This window comes from Triticum dicoccoides, chromosome 1A (assembly GCF_002162155.2).
Source record: "Triticum dicoccoides isolate Atlit2015 ecotype Zavitan chromosome 1A, WEW_v2.0, whole genome shotgun sequence".
Classification (NCBI taxonomy): Eukaryota; Viridiplantae; Streptophyta; class Magnoliopsida; order Poales; family Poaceae; genus Triticum; species Triticum dicoccoides.
The window spans coordinates 160,574,130-160,598,035 of NC_041380.1; the positions used below are offsets into that span (position 1 = coordinate 160,574,130).

Below are 23,906 nucleotides of genomic sequence, written 5' to 3' on the forward strand. Positions count from 1 at the left end.
GCCGCCGCCTTAGCCGCCACCGCCGCTTAGCCGCCGCCGCCGCTTTAGCCGCCGCCGCACCTTGCCCACGCCGCCGCCCTACGCCGCCGCCGGAGCCCCGCTCGCCGAGACCCCGCCGAGGTTGCCCCGCGTCTCTTTTCCTCGGATCGTTTTCTTCTAATCGTTCCGATTCTTTTCTTCTCTAAACCGTTCCGGTTTCCTAGATTGGTTTTCCGTTTTCTTTTTCGGTTTCTTTTTCGAAAACCCTAGATTGGTTTTCGTTCTTCTTTCGGACCGTTCGTCTCAACGAACGTGATCACCGATTCTTTCCCGGTTAACGACGCCCGTTCGTTTAACCGTTCGTCTTTTTCTTTTCGTCGGATTTATTCCGCGATCGCGATCTCAGATCCGATCTTCGTTCTAGTTTATCTTCTCGCTCGTTTATCAGAATCAGGTGATTCAAGCGCCTGGAGTTTCGTCTTGAAACCGCCGTTCCGTCTAATCAACTTGAACAAGTTTTTGCCCCGGTAAAATTTGACCTAGTTTCAACTTGCTAGAACCGAGTTGTTTTCTTCCGCCGTTTGTTTTCCATCGTTTGTTCGGTTCGTTCTTTCTTTGCAACCGGAGTTCTTAAGTTGAATTTTCTGGTTCGTTCTCTTGTTCGAGTTTTACCTGTGCATTAGATGAGTACTTATTGCGTGGTTACTATTGTTTGCTTACGATAGATTGACCGGAGTGTGACGAGTAGATCTATCAAGAGTTTTGAGTGCGAATCATCTTCATCAACCTTGCAGGCAAGTTCACACTTTGATCATACCTTTTCTACAACCCAGTTTTATTACATTAGATCAATCCTCACACATTGCATGATTAGGATCTAATTAAATTGTGGGATGGGAAGTAGTTGAGGTAGTACCTATTACCTGTATTATTATGAAACCTTTGGGAGTTACTTCTACGTTTGCTTATTATGCCATGCTATGCTAGTAGACGTGGATTGGGTGAGTGAAATCCATGACAGATGTGAGTTGATAATTTTAATGGTTTATCTAAGGTGGCAACTTAAACACACATCTGGGTGGACTGAGGCACCTGATGTCTATCAGGACTTGCCTGTTTTTTTTGGACCGCCACCCAGGCTCAAAGGGATCATAAGATCTTTCATGCTAGAAACTTCCGTGTGCAGCCACAAGCCATTATGGGCTCTGGCATAGTTGACTAAGTTGTGCGAACTCTTACAGTGGTGGACTAGCAGATGTAGGGGATGTAGGTGTACCGGTCTACCCAATCGTAAGGTGCTAGCGCTTCTGAAAGGCTATGTCTCGGTCATCCGTTTCTCAAACACCATGTAGTGCGAGAAATCCAACGGAGGCGATCGAGTCTTGTGGGGAAAAGTGCGCAAACCTCTGCAGAGTGTACAAACTAATCATGATTAGCCGTGTCCCCGGTTATGGACAACTTGAGTATCTAGTACTTGAATATCAAGTGAATCTCAACATGTTACTTCCAATTAATGTTGTTGGGTTTTAATTATTTTTAATTGGGATTGAGAATGCTGTCAACCATTTCTCAATGTTCAACAACCACCATGATAGTTAAATAAACTTATTCCTTTGCAGTAGGGAAAAACTGGCTTTACGCAAAAACCCTTATTAACCATAGAGCTTTTCCACCAGCCATATATGCATATAGTGATAGACATTGTTCATCATTTTCTCTTTGGTGTGAATTTGCCAGTACATTCAATGTACTGACCCGTTTCGGGCTGCAACGTCTCATGTTGCAGGTTTATCTTATGACGAGTAAGTGATACGTTAGGGTTACGATTTCTACACTCAACTTTGCCGTTGGTGTTGATGGGAATCCACAACCTTGTTGCTTCCGCTATTTTGGTTTGAGGTAATAGTATTTACGTTACTTTATACATGTGATTTACCTCTGTTATAAATCCTTCGAGTACTGTGTGTGTCAGCATACCGATCCAGGGATGACACGTAAGCACAGAGACTTGACCCATTCGGGTCGGGTCGCTACAAAGATGATGCGAGATATGCAATGATCACTAGTGTGCACAAGTAACATTGCCGTCAATACTCAATGGCTAGTCTCGATAGGAAAGTGACGCAAAATTGGCTATGGGGTTATCAATGCAATGGCAAGGAGTACACAAAAGTGTCGTTGAAGTTACCATCCTTGCTTATGGTCGAGGGTGTGAAGATTGTGAAGGGGGTGTTGTCGATGTCGAGTCGTTGGCGAAGATGAGCAGTGGTGATGTCGAAGCCGAACCGTTCCTAGTTAGCCAAAACACCCTAGGAAACGGAGAACCACAACTCAAATTCTCAAAGCAAATGGCCAAATGGTGGTAGCGGAAAGCGGTGCTACGGTTGGGTATGCCGAGGGGTTAGTGGAAGTGGGATGGTGGCGAGGGGTTAGCGAAAGTGGGATGGTGGCGAGGGGTTAGCAGAAGTGGGATGGTGGAGGTCGAAGTGGTAATGCGGTGGCGGAAATGGCGGTGTAGAAAAAGTGCAGAAAATGCAGTTTCGACAGTGGAAGCCAGATGATCCGGGCGAGTCCGGATGATCCGGGACTTGGTCCGGATGATCCAGGCAGGTTAACTGCGCGCGGGTGAGGCTCAGGATGACCTCGAAAATGGGGATAAATTCATAGATTTCGAGGATTTTTTATGGATTTTGTGGTGGAGATGGCGGGGAAAGGTGAGGTCCGTTTGCAACACAAAGAATCCATAGATCAAAATCAACAAAACTTCATCATACCAACAAATCACAAAAAAATTGGGGCTATTTTTGTGGGGAATTTTCGAAATTGGGACAAAATCAACAAAATTAGGCTAGAAAAGCAAGGGGTAGGGGCTCCAAATTCGTTATCAACCAAGGGTCATGATACCAAGATGATGTAGGGTGAAAACCCTAGGTCCGATCTTTCATGAAATGCTGGGGATCTACGAAGAACACGACGAACACACGAGGGGAAACACTCAAATCAACGAGAACAATCACACATGTGCTAGATCCATGAACACAAAGAGTGATATAAGATTGAAACGGAACAAAGGACGATACAAGAGGCAATAGTTCTTTCAGATCTGGAGACAGGGTCTTAAATCCATGAGGGGATCTTCCCTTGCAGGGTCTTGAATCCACTTGGGATCTTCTCCACGGAGGCCTCAATCTCCAATGGAGTATGTATCAAGTGGGTGAGCAAAGATCTATCTCTAAAATGAGCTATCCTTTGCTGTCCCTAGAAAAGTGGCGGTGGAGGCGTTTATATAGGCTAGGGGGACGGAAGGGTACATGGGCTTCGGCCCAAAACGCACACGCAGGTGGTAGTCCGGATGATCCGGATGGTGGCCCGGATGATCCGGGTGTCAGGGGTCCGGATGATCCGGGTGGCCGTCCAGATCGTTCGGATGTGTCGTAGCCGTCGAGGGGGGTCGGATGACCGGGAGATGGCCCAGACGTCCGGGAGGGTCCGGATGATCCGGGAGTCGGTCCGGACCGTCCGGCTTTGCGGGGAGGCCTAATGTAGATTTGGGCGCTGTAGCCGGATCATCCGGGGCAGGGTCCGGATCGTCCGGGCAGGGTCCGGATCGTCCGGGCTGGGGCCGGATCGTCCGGACGGCGGTCCGGATCATCCGGGCATCTTCTGTCTTGTTTTTCTCTTCTTCGTCTTCGCGTTCGTCTTCCTCCTCCGATTCACCTTGCTCCTTAGCTTCTCCATGGCTAACTCCTTGGTACTTGAGTATACAAAGTGTCTCCGTTTGAGGTAGTAGCCATGTCTCATGTGTTTCAAAGAGGAATTGCGAGAGGAGAGATGTCACCTCGGTTTCGAGAGCTCTTGCACGTGCTTGTGTCATGAGTCCACTTGGCACTTGGTGAGACGATGATAGGTCCATGGGGATGACCTTGGGATGCTCAGCATCACCTCCTGTCACGGCCAAACCAACTCGGTACGGGGCGAGGACGCAAACATGCGGGTTCAGCTGGCCCTTCGCGTGCGGGCCAGCACGCTAAAAGGCTCCCGCGAGCGTGCACCCCGGGCGACCCACCCGAGGGAGGGGTCGAATAACAGTAGCCTCAGACGCGCCACGCGGTCCACTCGTCATGGACCACCCAGCCGGGTTGTCCGTGTCCACACCGTCCGGGCAGATCAGAGGACTCGGAGTACCCCGGAGAGGCCCCCACAGTGAGCCAGCGCAAGCAGGCGCAACGCACACCCTGCCTGCCGCGATTGGACCAGCCGGATTACTGATGGCAGACGCTGACAGGCGGGCCTAGCTAGGCCTTTGCGAGCGGGTAGTTGTGCGACGAAGGCCGTACAATGACGGTGGTCCTAAGCGCGCCCTACGGTCCACCCGTCATGGACCGCCCAACCTGGTCGGATGGCTCGAAGCATCCCCAAGAGGCCCCCACGGCACGCCATCATGAAACGGACGTCTCGAAATGCTCTTTATGTGTGAGGAGCCCAGAAAGACACGTACTTCATATTTTTTATGACAGTAATTTATGAACGGAGTGAGTATAATATATCGTTATTTCTGATTATGTACTCAATTTTATTGTCGGTAAGCATTACTTGAACCCAAAGCAAACACTGCACTGGTCTTTTTCTTTTTTGAGCTGAACACTGCACTGATCTTAATATAGATCGAGATCAGATCATACGAACTCATCAGCCTCCGAAAACCCTCGGTCCTTCTTCTCCAAAGTCCCACCTAATGCCGCTCCACCACCCGAAGCACCGCCACCACCACGACGAAGACGTCCTCCCCTACCACCGCTCCGACGACGAGGCGAAGCCGCGCCGCCCATACGTCCCCTCCAGCTTTCCCTCCTCCCCTGCCTCCGCCGCCTCCCCCCACCGCTTCCTCCTCCCCTTCGCCGTCGTCTGCCTCCTACTCGCCGTGGCCTCCCTCTCCTTCGCCGTGTCCGTTAGCCGCCGCCCTGTGCCACTCCAGTCGCCTCCCGACTCCGTCGCCTTCCGCTGTGGCCGCGCCGAGGACTCCCTACGCTCCTTCCTCGCCTCCTCCGGGAACTACTCAGCCGGCGACAGAGAAAAGGTGCTCGCTGTCGTTGGCGTCCACACTGAGCTCGGATCCGCCGCCCGCCGTGCTGCGCTCCGTGCCACCTGGTTCCCGCCAAACCCTGAAGGCGTCGTAAGGTTCCATATGATTCTCCATTCATCCTACTTGGATCTGGTTAGATGTTTTTTTGCTGTAGTTTGCTGCTAGAGAAGCTTATACCTTCATGTGGATCTCATAAGACGATGCCTATAGTTGCTTTCACCTGCATTGCTCTACGAAGCTTCGACTAATGCGAGATCTGTTTGAATTTTGAATCACCAATTATCCCCACTCCGTACTATGGCTGTACTAAGACCCTGTTTGGTTCATAAGTCCTAGGACTTTTTTTAGTCCCAACTTATAAGTCTCAAGTCCCTAAAAAGTCCCTACCTGTTTGGTTCCTGGGACTTATAAGTCCCTACAAGACCATATTACAACTATAAGTCCCTATAAGTCCCTCCTTGAGAGTCTTATTTCATAAGTCCCAAATGCCCATTTTAAGTCCCTATAAGTCCCTCCTGTTTGGTTTAGATGGGACTTATATGAACTTTTTTAAGTCCTAAGCCAATAAATTCCTGAAAACAAACACCCTCTAATAACCAGTAAATTGATGTAATTTTTGTGAATGGTTTGTTGCAATCTTATATTTTCTGGTTTGATTGGTAGCAGTGCGGGTTGGAATGGGTCTTACCATCAGCACTGGCTCATTTTTCCCAGTTTGGCTTTGGCAGTTAGGCATATATACCTTTTTTTGCTCACATTATTTGTAGAACTAGTAGTATTTTAAGATTAGTCACAATAAATATAGCATAATAATATTTGTAGGGAAATTTCTTCTGTGAATTATTGGTAACTTGACCTACATTCCGTGTGACCAAATGAGGTGAGACTTGAAAACTCTGATGCAATACCAATCTGCAGTTCCATCATTTGATTTATGTAGCAGAATGTTCACAAGCTATAAGTGGAATTTCAAATTTACGCCCCATATCTGAGCATATCTTTTTTTTTAATATGCACACACATTATGAACTGGAACATATTAGAACTTCCCTGAAATTTATACAATTGTACACGAAGAGTAAAAAAGACCCACCGATTGAAGTAAGCAGTCACCAACCTGCAAATGCCACTGATTCTCGAAAGGGAAAAAGCTGGGTCACCAATTATGTGGCCTCATATTCATAATCAGCCCAGCTATCCACTAGCTGGTCCTTTACTTTGGACAACCCGTTAATTCCCATATTGCTGTATTCTAAAGCCAGCGGGGATCTGGTTCCTACAAATTGTTTTCCTCTTATCAAGTGAATTCAGATGCAATCGATTGCTTTGTGACCAAGCGATGTAATAAACATTAAAAAGCAAGGTGACCTGATACAAAATTGTAAAATACACCAGTTAACAAACTTCATTTTCGGCGCTTTAAATGTAAAACTGTGTTGGCGTCTTGGTTAGCAGGATTTATTTGCCATGTTTCTTTGTCGTCTGCTTGTGGATATATATGAGGTTTTATCATGATAAAGAACTTCCATATTTTAGAAAGTGCTTTCATTAAGTATGGCTATTTACTTCTCTTGAAACTATACTTGAATTGTTGTATAATTGTATTGACTGACATGCATTACTAGAAAGGGATGTATACTATTGGTGGACATATAATTTAATATTAACCGTAACCTGTTCTGATAGGGCTCAGCATGTTTCTTCGTGATGGGGAAGGCCCCCGGATTTGGCCTGATCTTCACGCTAGGAAAGGATAACTTGCTTTGCCTGATGAACCAAATGTCAAGAACACACACCAATGTGATAGCCTTTGACAGTGAACTCAACCAACAAAACAGTTGATGGACATCTCGATTTCCACCGGAAGAGACTCTTCAATTCTTACAAACACAAGGAAATGCAAGAACTAAGGTGGAGGGGATGGTCAAAACCCTAGGATAGGAGAGCAAAGCTCAACTAGTTTCTTCCTAAAACAAGTCTGACTACAAAAAAGGCTGTCTCCTCTTAATTGTACTCTCTACTTCAGCCCTAGCTATTGTGCAAAGTGTTTCGCCCATTATAAAAGCCACTTGGGCAGCTGAAATTCGTTTTGGTTTGTCTGATACCTTGCTGCACACCCAGACCCAGGACATGCCTGGGGGCATGTCTTCCCTGTTCAGCTTCTTTGTTGTCCGTGTTTAGCTTCTCAAACCTAAGGATAGACAAAGTTGATGTACCAAATAGCATCCATTCATATGTAGATTAGCGGGAGACTCAAGTATGAGAAGACTCACCTATTGCTCGAGTTGTTTGGCACATGCCATCGTCATTGGCCCTACTTGAGTTGGAGGCATGTCATTATGGATGTCCTCAATCATCATTTTGGATGGAGGCATTTCATTTGGGGTGTTCTCATCACTTTGAGAGCACCAATTTTACTATAATAACGTTTCTAGCTTATCTGATATGATCTTTTTATCTAAAATGGTTAGTTACTTTAGTTTGAGCACACTGTAACTATTACCTATAAATGGAAACATGTCATCTCTAATTAAATCCATTCATCGGTTACATGGTTGCAGTTCCCCTACTTTTAACGCTTTAATAGTAAAGAATACATTGAATCATTTTTATGCTCACTGGCCCTCCACTGCTCCTGCAGTTTGGAACATGGATTTGGTTTATCTTTTAGGTTTGTCATTGGAAGGACGAAGGACAAAGAAAAAATGGCAGATCTTCAGAAAGAGGTAGACATGTATCATGACTTTTTGTTTATTGATGCTGATGAGGGTACGAAGCCCCCAGAGAAGATGTAAGCTCTGTACACTCTGTAATCTTGTATTTCTACCTGTGAACTTGCATCTTGTAAATCTTACCTACTGATTGCTCATGTGATAGGTTAGCATATTTCAAAGCAGCTTATGACATGTTCCACGCAGAATTTTACGTCAAAGCTGATGATACTATCTATCTGCGCCCAGGTAAATTTTGTGATTTACAATGTATCAAAACTGTTGTTTAGATAGTTAGATCTGTGATATGTAATTATGTCACATTTCTGCGCCAGATAGACTTGCTGCTCTCCTTGCAAAGGACCGACTTCATCACCGGACTTATATTGGTTGCATGAAGAAGGGACCGGTTGTCAGTGATCCGAATATGAAATGGTTAGTGGAAACTTGAATTGGTTCTAACTTCGAAATTTATATTTGCATATATGTCAATTTTTCTGAAAAAGCAATTGGTTTTGAATGCAAGTCCAATTAGTTTTCCATGTAAGTCATACTAGTATCCATGGCATCTATTGTTATTTCAGCTATGAAGGTTTTGAACTATCTTGTTCATTGATTATGTTATTATTTCATGACAGGTATGAAAGTTCATATGGATTATTAGGTAATGAGTACTTCATGCATGCATCTGGTTCACTGTATGCTCTTTCTTCAGAAGTGGTGGGAGCTATAGCTACTACAAACAATGATAGGTTAGTTGTTTATCTTTTTTTTCCGGCCTGTAGAGTGAAAGCGTATGATAGCTCGCGTCACTCTGAACATAATATACATTACCAAGGAGGCAAGGAGTTAACAGATGTTTCTTGCACATATTATCATCTTACATAGTTGTTTAGTGATGAATTCTTTATGTTTCTAACCTAGTTCTAGCCTGTTGCAGTAGATCTAAAATAAACAATGGCACAATACTAAACTACCAAAATGTAAGCTTCCCATGATTAGGTCACTTGTGTTGCAATGAGAACTCACAATTTGCACTCAGTCAAACATGTTAAATTTATCAAAACAAGCTTTTGCCCCGCTTTATAGATAAAGCAACCACCAAGTCCATACAACAAGCTCAAGTGCGAGAAAAGTGAAAATACGTTTGTTGGGGCAACAACACAAACATGCCGTAATAAAATAAGAGGAAAAAAGCCACCAAGTGGCCGATAGATCAGTCGCTATGAGTCGGGGCAAGACGACGAGCTGCCAGTCATTGCGTCCATCATGCTGCCAAGCTGGTCCTGATCCCGCTGCCTAGAGAGCGGGTGCCAGTGCTGCAAAAAGGCCAAGAATTTGAATAGTCTGTGGCCTGCCGTAAGAAGACCCTCTCAATAACCATCTTGTTAAACATCTTCTAGAGGGTCCAGGTCATCGCTGCGAACACTAACCAGAAGAGGCGTCTCCTTCTATCTGTCTGGTTGGCGTGAGTTTTCGAGAAACCCTGCCAGGTCAGGGCCTCTCAGTTAGGCCCCAGAGCCTCACGAACAAAGCACCAAAAGAATCAAGCAGCTAACCAGGCGAAGAAGATGTGGGTCCTAGTCTGGGGACACCACAAAGAGGATGTAATCCATCGCCAAGCCCATTCCGCTTGATCACCTCCGTCCCCGATGGGAGGCGATCCCGCAAAAGCTGTCACACGAAGATCTTGATCTTCAGAGGAAGGGGCACTTTCCACAAAGGTGTGGTCCATGCAAGAATTGGTCACCGGCACAAGGCGTGGTATGCTGAGCCAACAGAGAAGAACCCCGAAGGGGTCAGGCACCAAGATATGACGTCCGGATAATCCGGAAGCATCGACGGAAGGGCTGCCCGAAGGCTGGCCCAAGCAATGGTTTCCTTGGGCCGAATGTGCGACGGAACAAGACGTTCCAAATCCCATTGTGAGCGGCCAAGGACACCAACAACATCGGATCTGCACAGATAGCAAACAAGGCAGGGAAATCATTGCAGAGTGGAGATCCACCCACCCAAGGGTCCAGCCAGAAGAGGGTCCCATCTCCATTGCCTATGGAGATAGAGAGCCCAAGACGAATCTCATTCTTGATGGACTTAATCGACTTCTAGAACTGAGATCCCTCCCTATGATCACAGGCAAGAAGTGGGCGGTCCTGCAACTACTTTGCTTTAATAAGCTGCAGCCGCAGGCCCCATCCTCTCTGAGGATCCTCCAAACCCATCTCAACAAAAGGGCCATGTTCATGCGACGGGACACAAGAATACCTAGAACCCCTAGGTCCTTGGGCAAGCAAATATCAGCCCACTTGACCATATGGTATTTGTGACGTCCATCAGTCGCCTGCCAGAAGAAGCGCGATAGATTCTTACCAAAGGAGCTATGCACCCCTGCAGGCAAAATATATAGCCCCATCATATACATGGGGAGACTAGAAAGGCACGAGTCGATAAGCATGGATTTACTCCCTTTGGAAGTAAATCTACCGCACAATGGTGCAGACCTAGACACAACACGACCCATAAGTGGGTCAAATTCCCAGAGGGGGACCCTCGAATCAGATAGCGGCATCCTCAATTACGCAATGGGGAAGGAGGACAACTTGCAATTAAGGTTGTCCGCAATCCGCTGCTGATCGTTGACAGAGTACCCTAATACCACAACCTCACTCTTATCGAAATTGATCTGAAGTCCCGACATGGCCTCAAAGCAGAGGATAGGAACTTGAGGTTAATGATATCAATTTCCGACCCTCAACCATGATCATGGTGTCATTCGCATATTGGAGGTGAGTAACACCACCTCCATGGACAATATGCCCAACCACACTGGAGATGTGGCCGGCCATCCTAGCCTTATCCAGGATGGCCACAAGGGCGTCAACTGCCAGGTTGAAGAGGAGAGGGGAGATAGGATCCCCCTGCCTCACCCCATGAGAAGACCTAAAGTAGGGGCCAACCTGCCTATTAATATTAATCGCGGTGCTACCGCTCTGATCAACTGCATGATCCAGGAACACCAACGGCCATCGGGCCCATTTGCTCAAGAACTAAGCGAAGGAAAGACCAGTCAAGGGGGTCATATGCCTTTTGGAAGTCCAACTTAAGGAATACACTTTTCTGGCACTGTACCTTCACCTCATGAATGATTTCATGAAGAGTTAGAATTCCCCCATGAATACGACGCCACTTCAGAAAGGCGGACTAGCAGGGGTGAGAGAGGCGTTCCACCAGCGGGGCAAACTGCGTCGCACACACCTTAGAGACAATCCGTTGTAGCACATTAATCACTGTAATTAGCCTGAAGTTTTGGATATCCGTTGCCCCAACTATTTTGGGGATTACGGTAACGACACCAAAGTTCAGGCGGGACATGTCTGATGTCCCAATATAGAATTCATGGAACATTGGCATAATCACCGGCTGAAGCTGCACCCATAACCTTTGGAAGAAAGCAACCGGCAGGCCATCCGGCCTAGATGCTGAACTAGCCTTCATCTGCGCAATCGCCCGACCAACCTCCTCAGGCGAGAATAGGAGGGTAAGTTTTGCACTCTCAACAGGAGAGACCCTGACCTCAAGTGGCCAACAGTCTTCCGCCAAAACACCAGAACGGCCTTATAACATCAACCATATGAAGTCCATCATGCACAAAATACAGTTGGTTATAGCTAACATTATGTTTGGCGACGTATTCATCATGCACAAATAATTGCTCCTAATTTTTAAAACTGCATACCAGTTTGAATGTGATCAGCAAGCTGCAGATAATCATATCATAGATGGCATGCATGCACATGTGCTCAGATAACTCCATTTTGCACAGAAGGTTCTCCAAATCGCATGTGCATATCCATCATTAATGATCTGGTACGGTGGTGGTGAGGAACCCACCAAGTACGAACACAGCCAACCTACGCCCTCTGTTCCAAAATATATGATACTTTAGATATGGATAGTCTCCAAGATACAACTTCCATTGTTGCTTTTTATATGGATATGTCAGTAAATATTTTGAAATAATTTTTCATGACAAATCTAATGGCATAATTTGTACATTAAAAGAATCTGAGTAGTTTCTTTGTTAATTACTCCCTCCGTCCGGAAAAGCTTGTCCCAAGCTTGTCTTTCAAATGACAAATCTAATGGCATAATTTGTACATTAAAAGTAAATATTTTGATGCTAGATACGTCCATTTGAAGGACAACCTTTTCCGGACAGAGGGAGTAGTTGTCAGTGATAAGAGAAGTTCGGCCTCATGCTTTCTGTTTTAGTACTTCACAATGAGAAAACATATAAGATAATTTATGCGTGGAGAAGCAGTAACTCCCAGTGATAGCCTTTATACTTGCTAATGTGATTGTATCGGTTTATTATTAGCCATGGTGGCAAGTAGATTATTAATCTTACCATCTGGTATTGTACGTTAAGAACCAACTGAAGGACATAAGCATGACCCTTTTTACACTTGGCATAAGCTTAACCTTATTGATCCTCTACTGGTATGTTAACGCCAATAATCAATACTAAATTATGGTTTTGATTTCCAATGAAGCATTCCAGGCTTCAAGCCCATTATGCAAGTTTTTTTAGGGAAGCCTATTGCGCAAGTTAGTTCTGTTGTGGAGAGTGGATCTGAAAAAAGAAAATCATGAACATAAGAGAGATATTTAAGGTGGGACCCTTCCAGGGGAAAACCAAGGGGCGCACAGAGGCAAGATAATTAACACTATGGTATGAGAGTTGCAACTTGCAAGCAGGGAATTGTGAACGGCACATCCACCATTTCAGGCAGATGTGGCATGCTGCTAAACAGAGTATATACATAAGGGTGGAAAATGGCTCCTAGTGGTCGGAAAACTGTCAGCCTACACTCCAAGTCTCCGGCATGCCATTCTACCATCAGAACCTAGAAAACAACGATACACAGCGAGCATGGAGGGCACGGTTAGTTTGTTTGGGGAGGCCGTCCAATTTTTTCTTGTGCTTTTATGTTCAGAAGCAAAAATACAAACAAAACAACGTTTGAACTGAGCATCCAGTAATGGATGTTTCCACTATCTCTCATGTAGATCTTTAAAGCTAGACCCCGTTTTGATATGCTTTGGTGGAAATATATTCATATTTCTAGTGATCTTCTTTTTGAGTCAGGGGCGTCATGATTCTGCGCCAAAGGTGCTATGAGCTGGTGCAACCGATGGCGGTTGCTATGCTGAATGTTGCCTTCGACGAATGTGCATTTTAACCTATGTCTCCCATTCATTATCTATACAAAAGTAGAAATCGTGAATCTGTGTTATCCGTTAGCACGCTCTACTTCGAATGTTGCTTTCAAGTAAAGGACCCAAGGAAAAAAAATCCAGCTATACAGCAGTTAAACCGCAGAGACAAAAAACCAAGAAAAACCATAGGTAAGACAAGGGGTTGCCCTTCACATGACACGTGTCATGTGGGAATGCCTGATCACTTCTCAGATGTCACCCTCCCCCTAGTTGCTCCCTTAGTTGAATACATCTTCTTGATCGGCTGTTATCTTTTTCCCACACTGTTATGTTTTAAATGTTTACATAGTCATTGATTTACTATATGCATTTCCCAGTTTAAGGATGTTTGATTATGAGGATGTTACTATTGGCTCATGGATGCTTGCCATGAATGTAAATCATGAAGACAACCGTGCAATGTGTGATTCCACATGCACTCCCAGCTCCATTGCTGTATGGGACAGCAAGATATGTTCAGGTATGTCCTTGGTGAACTACTTGTCTAAAATATTAGTCATAACGTCTGAAGGAGAGAATGACCATACTGCTAATTATGCTACCATCTCTCATTTCTATATGTAATTGTACCTAGATGTATTCGTTATTCAGTTTCGTTATAATGTTCTTCATATCTCAAGCCTATCGGTATAGATCAAGGTCTGATTGTACAATGCAAAATGTCTTTGATTGACGCACCTCATGCCTTCTTTTGTGGCTCGAGTCCATTCTTGACACTCCAACACATGGTTAAAGCATTCCTTATTTATTTGCAGGCTCTTGTAACCCCATTGAGAAAATAAAGGAGCTGCACAACACAACTTTGTGCTCAAAAAGCCCAACATTACCGCCTGAAGTGGAGGAGGAAGAGTAGAATATTATACTGATACGTTATTGACCCATGAATGGGCTATTGTGTGGATGCCAATGTCTCCCTTATGGGGAAATTGGATTCATTATCGCCTGGAGTTATATTGTTGTATGTATCACCGATCTTGTTTGGACGGCAATCTTTTTGTAGCCTCTTGCTGCCGGAGGACACGTGCAGAAGATACCACAAGACCAGCGGGGTATTTGAGTGCATACCACCAATTGATCGTGCAAACAACGTCCGCGTTAGGTTCAGGTATATTCACAAGTGGGGATACTTATTTATAGTTGATGTTCACCGATGTACATACACCACTGTGATATGTTGCTATGTCCTGTTGGTTGGGCACCTGACAGTATGATCAGGGTTATTTATAGTTGGTGCCATCTGATTCCAGTTGTCTGGCCCCATCTTGTGATGGTTGTAATTATGCTCGTTGCTTAGGCACTTAAGGTACCTGACAGCATTGAGCCATTGCTGGATGGAGGATTTTATTGGTTTACTTATAGATTTTGTGCTTAATACTGTGCTCTTGATTGTCATAGTGCTATTCCATTTTGATGACAATGATAACGTGTTTGTGTTTTGGTGAGGCTGAAGTTTCTTGAGGAAAAACTCATTGCTAGATGTTCTATGTTGATACCACTATGCAATACGAATAGCTTTGCATATTGACTGTTGGATAAACATGATCCAATGGTGGCAAATCCGAGCAGTCCTGGCCGTAGGATATCCTCTTGGCTACACTGGATTATTTCCATGTGTGCTACCTAGAAGTTTCTGTGCTTGGGCTCAAGTACAATGCACAATATGCACCAACCTCAAAACAATGCCATACCACTATACACTATAAGAATATCTTCGAATATTGATAGTTGGATAAATCCAATCCAACTGTAGAGAGGTGGTGAATCCGAGCAGTGCTTGAATATTGACTACATTGGATTATTCCAAGGGAGTGGATGGTATATACTCCACTATACAATGTGCACAAATATCAAAACAATGAACTCTTTTGTTCCAGACTCATCCATGCTATAATTCTCCAACTTTTCTCTTATTGTCATCTATTTTTGCTTTGTTATTTACAATGCACAATTTGCATAAAAATAGGCATTTTCCATTTATTCTAGACTACTATGTAGTCTGTACTATGATTCTTCCAAGTTTTTTTCTAGAAGAATCGGCATTCATTTTTGTTTACCGATTTTTATTTTGGTTCAAGGCTATGACATCGCCTTCATAAAGCCTGATTCTCTCTGCAATACTTGTCTATTCATTCTATTTTCTACCCAAAACTACAATATGAGATAATTATAAGACAAAAGTGATGCATATGTTTCACATGGATTTTGTATAGTATAGAGCATCCAATCATAGAATATTTTGTATCTATAATTTGATTACAAATGGCACGAACTATGAGAACTAAATCTCTACATCTTACAATTTAAACATATATGACTTGGAATCTACATATTTGCGAAAAATGCTAAATGGAACTTGGGCTCATGGAGCCTAAATTTTGAACAATTTGAAAAATATACTTTTATGTTTTAGAAAACTCTGAAAAATACACATATATCAGAGATGTAATGTACATGTGTGTAAATTTTCATGATCAAATATGTTAAAATGAGAGCTACAAAAAAGGAAAACAAATATGTGGCTTTTTATGACATGCACTGTTTACTCTTGAAGTCCATGAATTTTTTTGTGCAGCTTGCAATTCAACGTATTTCATCGTGAAATTTTACACACATATACATTACACCCTTATATATGTGTATAGGTGTATGGTTGTTTTCTGAACTTTTTGAAACCATGAAACTATGAAATTTGATTATTATTTTTTAATAACGGGTTCCATGGAGCTTGTCCTCCATATTTGCATATCTGTACTTAGTCACTTTCTTTTTGCCATAGTTTCGTTATGTTGTAGTAGAGGATTTTAGTCCCACTTATAGTGCCACTCCTATGTCCTACGTGGAGTGCCACACCACCAGTGAAGAATAGTCAAAGTAAGTCAAAGAAAGAAGACCCCAAGAAAGAATAAGTCCAAAGAGGAGACAAGAGCAAAGAAGCCTAAGCCCAAGTAAGAAGGCCCCTCCTAGTGTAGGGATTTTCCCTCTAATAGGCTACAACCCACCCCTTAACCCTATGGGCTAAATGATGGAAAGTTACCTAGTTCTACCTTCTGACCTCTTTACTCAAGGGTAGACTTCATTTGTCAAGGACTCCTAGGCTATATAAAGCACCCCATGGGCATGTAACTCACTCAATTTCACATGAATACACTAAGTGGAGGGTCACTCTCTCCTTCCAATCGCCTTCAAGAGCGCAAATGAAGGCCGAGAGCTCTGAGTCCGAGGGACCTTGTAAGGCTTGGACTAGTCGGGAGTCGTGGGACATTGGGAACGGTTGCACTCTAAATGCCCCGTGCCTCGGGCACCACTCTCGACGACCATCCCATAGGACGCAGGTTACACTCCCATGAGTCTAATGAACCTATTTAAAAAACATCATCATGGCACTTTGTCGAGTGTATGACGACCTTCAATATAAGGTTGTTGTACATGCCCTCGCTAATTTCTGGCCACACTACTAAGGACACCCTCTAGTCAAAAGTTGATTCTCGAACGTCAACATTAGCACCGACCGTGGGAATCATCGCCATGTGTGAGAAGTCACCTCGACCACCACAGCTTTATGTCAAGGAATCCAAGGAGAAAGCCTCAACTAGAAGATCCAAGAAGAAGGACGTGGCAGGAGAGGGGAGCCCAAAGAACTCAGCGACGTCACCCTCGACGTGGTGGTCGAGAAAGTGTGCCCGGAGGAGGCCCTCGATGTTGCCGCCCCCGTAGAAGGGATCACCGCTCCAAAATTCTCGCAGGTCATCCTCAGCCTCGGCACCCATGCCGAGACTACCTTAGGCATGGGAGCCGAAGGCCACCCCACCGTGGGAAGCTCCGCCCCACTGAAAGTCATCCAGGACCCTCGCTCCATCGCTACCGCCTTGGAGACGCTCGTCAACTCTTCGGATGTCAACATCAACTCCATATGGGATTTGGTCGACCCGCTCCAGGCCTTCGCCATCGTCATCGACCCAAGACTAGGACATTCACCACCAATAACATGGCAACCACTCCGGTATTTCCAAGTTTCACTAAATAAATAGAAGTGTGATGATCATCATTCAATAGAGCATTGTCCCAAAAAAGAAAGGCCAAAAAAGAAAAAAAGAAAGGCCAAATAAAATAAATAAAAAATAAATAAAAAGGGACAATGCTACTATCCTTTTACCACACTTGTGCTTCAAAGTAGCACCATGATATAGCGAGTCTCATATATTGTGCTTCAAAGTAGCACAATGTTCTTCATATAGAGAGTCTCATATGTTGTCACTTTCATATACTAGTGAGAATTTTACATTATAGAACTTGGCTTGTATATTCCAATGATGGGCTTCCTCAAAATTCCCTAGGTCTTCGTGGGCAAGCGAGTTGGATGCACACCCACTAGTTTCTTTTGTTGAGCTTTCATACATTTATAGCTCTAGTGCATCCGTTGCATGGCAATCCCTACTCACTCACATTGATATCTATTGATGGGCATCTCCATAGCCCGTTGATACACCTAGTTGATGTGAGACTATCTTCTCCTTTTTGTCTTCTCCACAACCACCATTCTATTCAACCTATAGTGCTATGTCCATGGCTCACGCTCATGTATTGCGTGAAGATTGAAAAAGTTTGAGAACATCAAAAGTATGAAACAATTGCTTGGCTTGTCATCGGGGTTGTGCATGATTTAAATATTTTGTGTGGTGAAGATGGAGCATAGCCAGACTATATGATTTTGTAGGGATAGCTTTCTTTGGCCATGTTATTTTGAGAAGACATGATTGCTTTGTTAGTATGCTTGAAGTATTATTATTTTTATGTCAATATGAACTTTTGTCTTGAATCTTTCAGATCTGAATATTCACGCCACAATTAAGAAGAATTACATTGAAATTATGCCAACTAGCATTCCACATCAAAAATTATCTTTTTATCATTTACCTACTCGAGGACGAGTAGGAATTAAGCTTGGGGATGCTTGATACGTCTCCAACGTATCTATAATTTTTATTGTTCCATGCTATATTATCTACTATTTTGGGCAATATTGCTTTATTATCCACTTTTATATTACTTTTGGGACTAACCTATTAACCGGAGGCCCAACCCAGATTTGCTGTTTTATGCCTATTTCAGTGTTTTGAAGAAAAGGGATATCAGACGGAGTCGAAACGGAACGAAATCAACTGGAGAAGTTATTTTTGGAAGGAAACACACCTGATGGACTTGGACCCCACGTCAAGGAAGGAACGAGGTGCTCACGAGGGTGGGGGGCACCCCCCTAGGGCGCGCCCCTGTCTCGTGGGACCCTCGTGGCTCCCCTGATGTACCTCCTGCATCCATATATACCTACGTGACCTAAAACTTCCAGAACGCATAATAGATCGGGAGTTCCGCCACCAGAAGCCTCCGTAGCCACCAAAAACCAATCGGGACCCTGTTCCGGCACCCTGCCGGAGGGGGGAACCTTCACCGGTGGCCATCCTCATCATCCCGATGCTCTCCATGACGAGGAGGGAGTAGTTCTCCCTCGGGGCTGAGGGTATGTACCAGTAGCTATGTGTTTGATCTCTCTCTCTCTCGTGTTCTTGAGATGATATGATCTTGATGTATCGTGAGCTTTGCTATTATATTTGGATCCTATGATGTTTCTTCCCCCCTCTTCTCTCTTGTAATGAATCGAGTTTCCCCTTTGAAGTAATCTTATCGGATTGAGTCTTTAAAGACTTGAGAACACTTGATGTATGTCTTGCCGTGGATATCTGTGGTGACAATGGGATACCACGTGCCACTTGATGTATGTTTTGGTGACCAACTTGCGGGTTCCGCCCATGAACCTATGCATAGGGGTTGGCACACGTTTTCATCGTGATTCTCCGGTAGAACTTTGGGGCACTCTCGAGGTCCTTTGTGTTGGTTGAATAGATGAATCTGAGATTGTGTGATGCATATCGTATAATCATACCCACGGATACTTGAGGTGACATTGGAGTATCTAGGTGACATTAGGGTTTTGGTTGATTTGTATCTTAAGGTGTTATTCTAGTACGAACTCTAGGGCTGTTTGTGACACTTATAGGAATAGCCCAACGGATTGATTGGAAAGAATAACTTTGAGGTGGTTTCGTACCTACCATAATCTCTTCGTTCGTTCTCCGCTATTAGTGACTTTGGAGTGACTCTTTGTTGCATGTTGAGGGATAGTTTTATGATCCAATTATGTTAGTATTGTTGAGAGGAATTACACTAGCGAAAGTATGAACCCTAGGCCTTGTTTCAACGCATGGCAATACCGTTTACGCTCACTTTTATCACTTGCTACCTTGTTGTTTTTATTATTTCAGATTACAAAAACTATTATCTACTATCCATATTGCACTTGTATCACCATCTCTTCGCCGAACTAGTGCACCTATATAATTTACCATTGTATTGGGTGTGCTGGGGACACAAAAGACTCTTTGTTATTTGGTTGCAGGGTTGCTTGAGAGAGACCATATTCATCCTACGCCTCCTACGGATTGATAAACCTTAGGTCATCCACTTGAGGGAAATTTGCTACTATCCTACAAACCTCTGCAGTTGGAGGCCCAACAACGTCTACAAGAAGAAGGTTGTGTAGTAGACATCATGGCGCACCATCTGTTCCCAAGTTTCATTTAAAACCCAACTGTTTAATTAAAGGTGAGGAGATCTCCCGGTATTTCCACTACTAGATGCTCAAGTTGTCCGTAACCGGGGACACGACTAATCAATTAGGTTGACACTCTATAGAGGTTGCACACTTTTCCCCACAAGACTCGACCACCTCCATGATCGGAAGATCGAGACATAGTCTTTTGAAAATGTCCCCCCCCCCCTTAACCCACGGATAGGCCGGTACACCTACAACATTCCACATTTGCTAGCCCATCTCGGAAGGGGTCACACTAACTACTCAACTAAGCCAGAGCCCATATTGGCTTGTGGCTGCACACACAAGCTTCTAGACATGAGAATACGATTGATCTCTTTGAGCTTGAGCGGACGGTCCACTAGTGGTGCACCACCATGGATTTCCCATGTGTGCCCCACTGTACTTCGCCACCATTCCAACAAGTTTCCGCCCAGTTAGTTCATTAATTATCTTAGGTCCTATTTACTACATTGTCACTCATACTTTACAATGATCACTCCCAATCCACGTCTACTTTGCGAAGCAACATAATGTAAAACGATGGCGAAAATGTTGTAAGGTTCAGACCTGCCTCAATGAACTACTGTGTGTAAAGCATAGTCATACGACATCAATTCCTACAATGCAGTCCAACCGCAAAGAACTAAGTGGATAATAATAACATAGGTAATGAAACATGGTCAAGATGCAACTTGCCTTGGTACCACTGGTTGAATTCTAAAGACTGATAATATTCTGCTTTGCACTTCGGGCAATCTATCGCAAAGAAGATAAACAAACATAAGCAACATTTCTGAGAAACAAGAAGAAACATGCAAAGCAAAATGTCTCGGAATAACCAAATGAACGAACAACACACTTAACTAGCATGAAAATATTCTAAGTGCAAAACAACATAGGCCTTTGGTTCAAAAAGTGATGCGAACTATAGTGCATACTATGCCTACTAGTAAAAATATATATTAATGGGCATATTCCAGTGCGTGAAAATTATTATGACAAAGGTCCAGGTGATAAGGTTTGGCTACGGTGTCAAAGTGCAAAAAGAATCAACTTAATCGGAGCTATGGTTTGGCAGATATGGCCATTTGAAGTTTGAATTCGAATTTGAATAAGTTCAAATTTGAATCGGACAAAAGTTTACAAAAAGGATACCACTGGATAGATCTAAACATGATGAAGAATTTGCCGTTGGTTTATCGAGTTTAAATCTACGGTTAAAAAGTTGTGGCTACTCGAAGTTCACGGACTAATATGCTAATCACAGGGACTAAACAGTGAAACAGAAAATAAACTAAAACTGCGAGCAGGCCCTTGGCCATGTGGCGGCTTGCGGGTGGCTGAGCAGCGTCCGCTGCGGGACTTATTTGGTGAACGATCACTAAATAAGAAAAACAACGTCGACGGCTAACTAAAGAAAAACCGACGCTCGATTTAAATAAAATCGCACGGTCTAAGGGAACCGCGCACCTCTTTGCAAAATAAAAAACGAACCTAATCTAATCTAGACCATCCATGGTAGATCGAACGGGGGAGGGTGGGGCGGTGGCTCACAGTGGATGGTGGTGGTGGTGGCCGACGACGATGAAAACGGCAGCGTGGCGTCGGTGACGGAGGGGGCGGCGGCTACGGTGGTCCTCGTCGACGGGGAGGTGCGGTGCGTCGAGGGCGTCGCGAAGGTGGTGTCGGCGTTCGTCGGCAGTGTCGGGACGGGGTGAGGCGAAGACGGTGGGGCTCGGTGCTCCGGCAGTTCCGGCGTCGATGGTGCGGCGGCTCTGACGGGACCCAGGGGCAAATATCATGTCAAACGGATGCGCCTCGGCGAGCTAAGAAAAATTACAAAAAAGGGAGGGCCGGCGTGGTCTACGGGCAACGAAATGCTCCGGCGAGTTGCGCGGCTCCGGCGAGATGCGAACGGGCAGGATCGACAGAGGGGAGCCAGGGGCATTTATAGGTGAGGGGAGGGTGTGCGGGTGCCGTGGATAAGACCTATCCGAGGGGCTTCGCCGGTGGTTGCGGGGCAGCACGACACGGATGTATATCCCGTGCGGTGCGGGAGGTTGGGGACGAGCTGGGGAAGCGGGGTCCCACCGGTCAGTGGCGGCGGCGGTAGCGAGCGAGGGGTGTCGGGTGCGGGCGACCAGCGCCTAGGCTAATCGGGCGCGGGGCTGGGCCTTCGGCCGTTTCGGCCGGAGGCCTGGCTGGCCTGGTTCGGCTGGCTGAGCGCGCGCGTCCCTAGGCCGAACTGGTTTCGGTCCAGGCGGGTGAGTGTGTGTGTGTGCGTGCGTGCGTTCCTTTTTTCTAAAACCAAATACTAAAGTGTCCCTAAATAATTCAAATGAATTAATATAAACACCAAATTAGTTTCTAAAATAACTATACAATATTTAGAGCCTAATGAACATTAACTTAAGCACATAACATTTTAAAAAATATTTTCCTAATGCAATTAATGCACTTTTTTGCAAATAAAATAAATACCAATAAACTCCAAAACTTCAAATAATATTCAAAATAAAATTTCCCACTCTTTTATAAGTTTGAGGAAGTCATCTTATCCCCTCTCATTTGTTTTTCTCGAGTGGAAAAATATTATTTGAATATTTTAAAAACTCCAAAATGCAAAGAAATATGATATGCATTGAATGATTCTATTAACATCCAAATTTAATAAAAAATGCGATGTTACCACTGCCCTTTTTATATGGTTAGGTTTTACATTAATAAATTCCTTGTAGTTGTGGATGCTTGCTAGGGCTTCACACTACTGCAGGTTGCTGCTAGCGCGAGATTACGATCAGAGACCCTTTGACGAAACTGTGTGCGATGCATTAATCGCAAACGACGGTGTAAAAAACCCGTCAAAAAAGGTGCAAAACATTTGCGATGACGGATACATCAAACACGGTTCAGATTTTAGTTGCGTGTGGGATGCAGGGCGTACGGTTCAGTTCAATTAACTATTTGTGATGTGGCAGAACAAAAGAAACGGGCAGCCAGATGAAGGCGTGTGCCATATACAGCTTACGGTTCACTCGGATGACCTATTTGTGATTAGGCAACACAACAGAAACGGTCAGCCAGATCAAGGTGTGTGCGATATACGGCATACGGTTCACTCAGATGAACTGTTTTCGATTAGGGAACACAATAGAAACGGTTCAACCAGATCAAGGTGTGTGCAAACGAGGGCATACAGTTCATTCCGATAAACTGTTTGTGTTGAGCCAAGAGAACAGAAATGTTTCATATAAACAAGATGTGTGAAATACGCGGCAAAGATCTAATTACATAGGTGTCTAGTACACACATGACATTTCCACACACCAAAGTAAACTATTACATGCATAATTAACTAGGATAAACGATCATATGATCATCATCTACTTCTTATGCTAGCTCAATGTTCCTTCTATTCTAAGTCTCCATTAATTGATGGCATTTTATGAACACGCCACCGTTTCCCTCCACCCAGCGATACTGCGCATACACCTTGGCGGTGCGCGACGCACGGAGGCAACAAGCGCAACCTATAGCACATCCACCTTTTCCAAGCATGCCAACCCACCAAAGCGCGCCTCTGTCATCAACCTCGCCGATGAGGAAAACGATCAGGCGCCACAGCCCATCGAGGCCGAGGTGCTCCCCGACAACGTGATGGACGATGTCGTGATGCGCGTCATCACCAGGGTTGAGCAGACCCTTGGCGCATGGCGCTTCAGCGCCGTGGATCAAGATAGGCATGTCAACGCGGAGAGGCTGCAGCTATCCGCACAACATGATTGATGGCGCGCCGCAGAGCAAGCTAGGCGCGTCTGCGCCGATAGGCTGCGGCTCGCCGCACGATGAGACCGTTGGAGCGCCATAGAGCGAGAGGCGCGGGGTGCCACACAGCAAGAGCGGATCCGTCGGCGCTTGCCTGCTGTCGACATGGCGTCGCAGCTGGGTACACGTCCTGTCAGTACCCCCATTCCTTGCCAGGAGTGGGCAGAGGCCCTCTGCACCGTACTTGCATCAGAGGCCTGATACGTCCATTTTGCAATATCTTTTCCTATTGTTTTATGATGTTTTATGTATAATAATGCTTTTTGGAGTAATTCTAATGCCTTTTCTCTCATAATTGGCAAGGTACACACAAAGATGGAGAATTCCGGCAGCTGGAAATCTGGACCTGGAAAAGCTACGTTAGGCTACCCATTCTACA

The 23,906-nt window shown here is 44.8% G+C and overlaps 1 protein-coding gene across 1 annotated transcript; it reads left to right on the forward strand.

Moving 5' to 3' along the window:
• Positions 1-4,662: 4,662 nt before the first annotated feature.
• LOC119368563 (probable beta-1,3-galactosyltransferase 12) lies at positions 4,663-14,434 on the forward strand. Its single transcript, XM_037633790.1, has 7 exons — positions 4,663-5,157; positions 7,704-7,853; positions 7,940-8,022; positions 8,109-8,208; positions 8,412-8,525; positions 13,371-13,513; positions 13,809-14,434. Exons 1-7 carry the CDS (start codon positions 4,715-4,717, stop codon positions 13,904-13,906), a joined length of 1,131 nt encoding a protein of 376 aa, XP_037489687.1. The 5' UTR covers positions 4,663-4,714; the 3' UTR covers positions 13,907-14,434.
• Positions 14,435-23,906: the final 9,472 nt, after the last annotated feature.

Coding starts and splice junctions, on each gene's coding strand:
- LOC119368563 (XM_037633790.1), top strand. CDS start 4,715: ATGCCGCTCCACCACCCGAAGCACCGCCACCACCACGACGAAGACGTC. Junction 5,158..7,703: donor AACCCTGAAGGCGTCGTAAG/GTTCCATATGAT, acceptor CTGCTCCTGCAG/TTTGGAACATGGATTTGGTT. Junction 13,514..13,808: donor GGACAGCAAGATATGTTCAG/GTATGTCCTTGG, acceptor ATTTATTTGCAG/GCTCTTGTAACCCCATTGAG.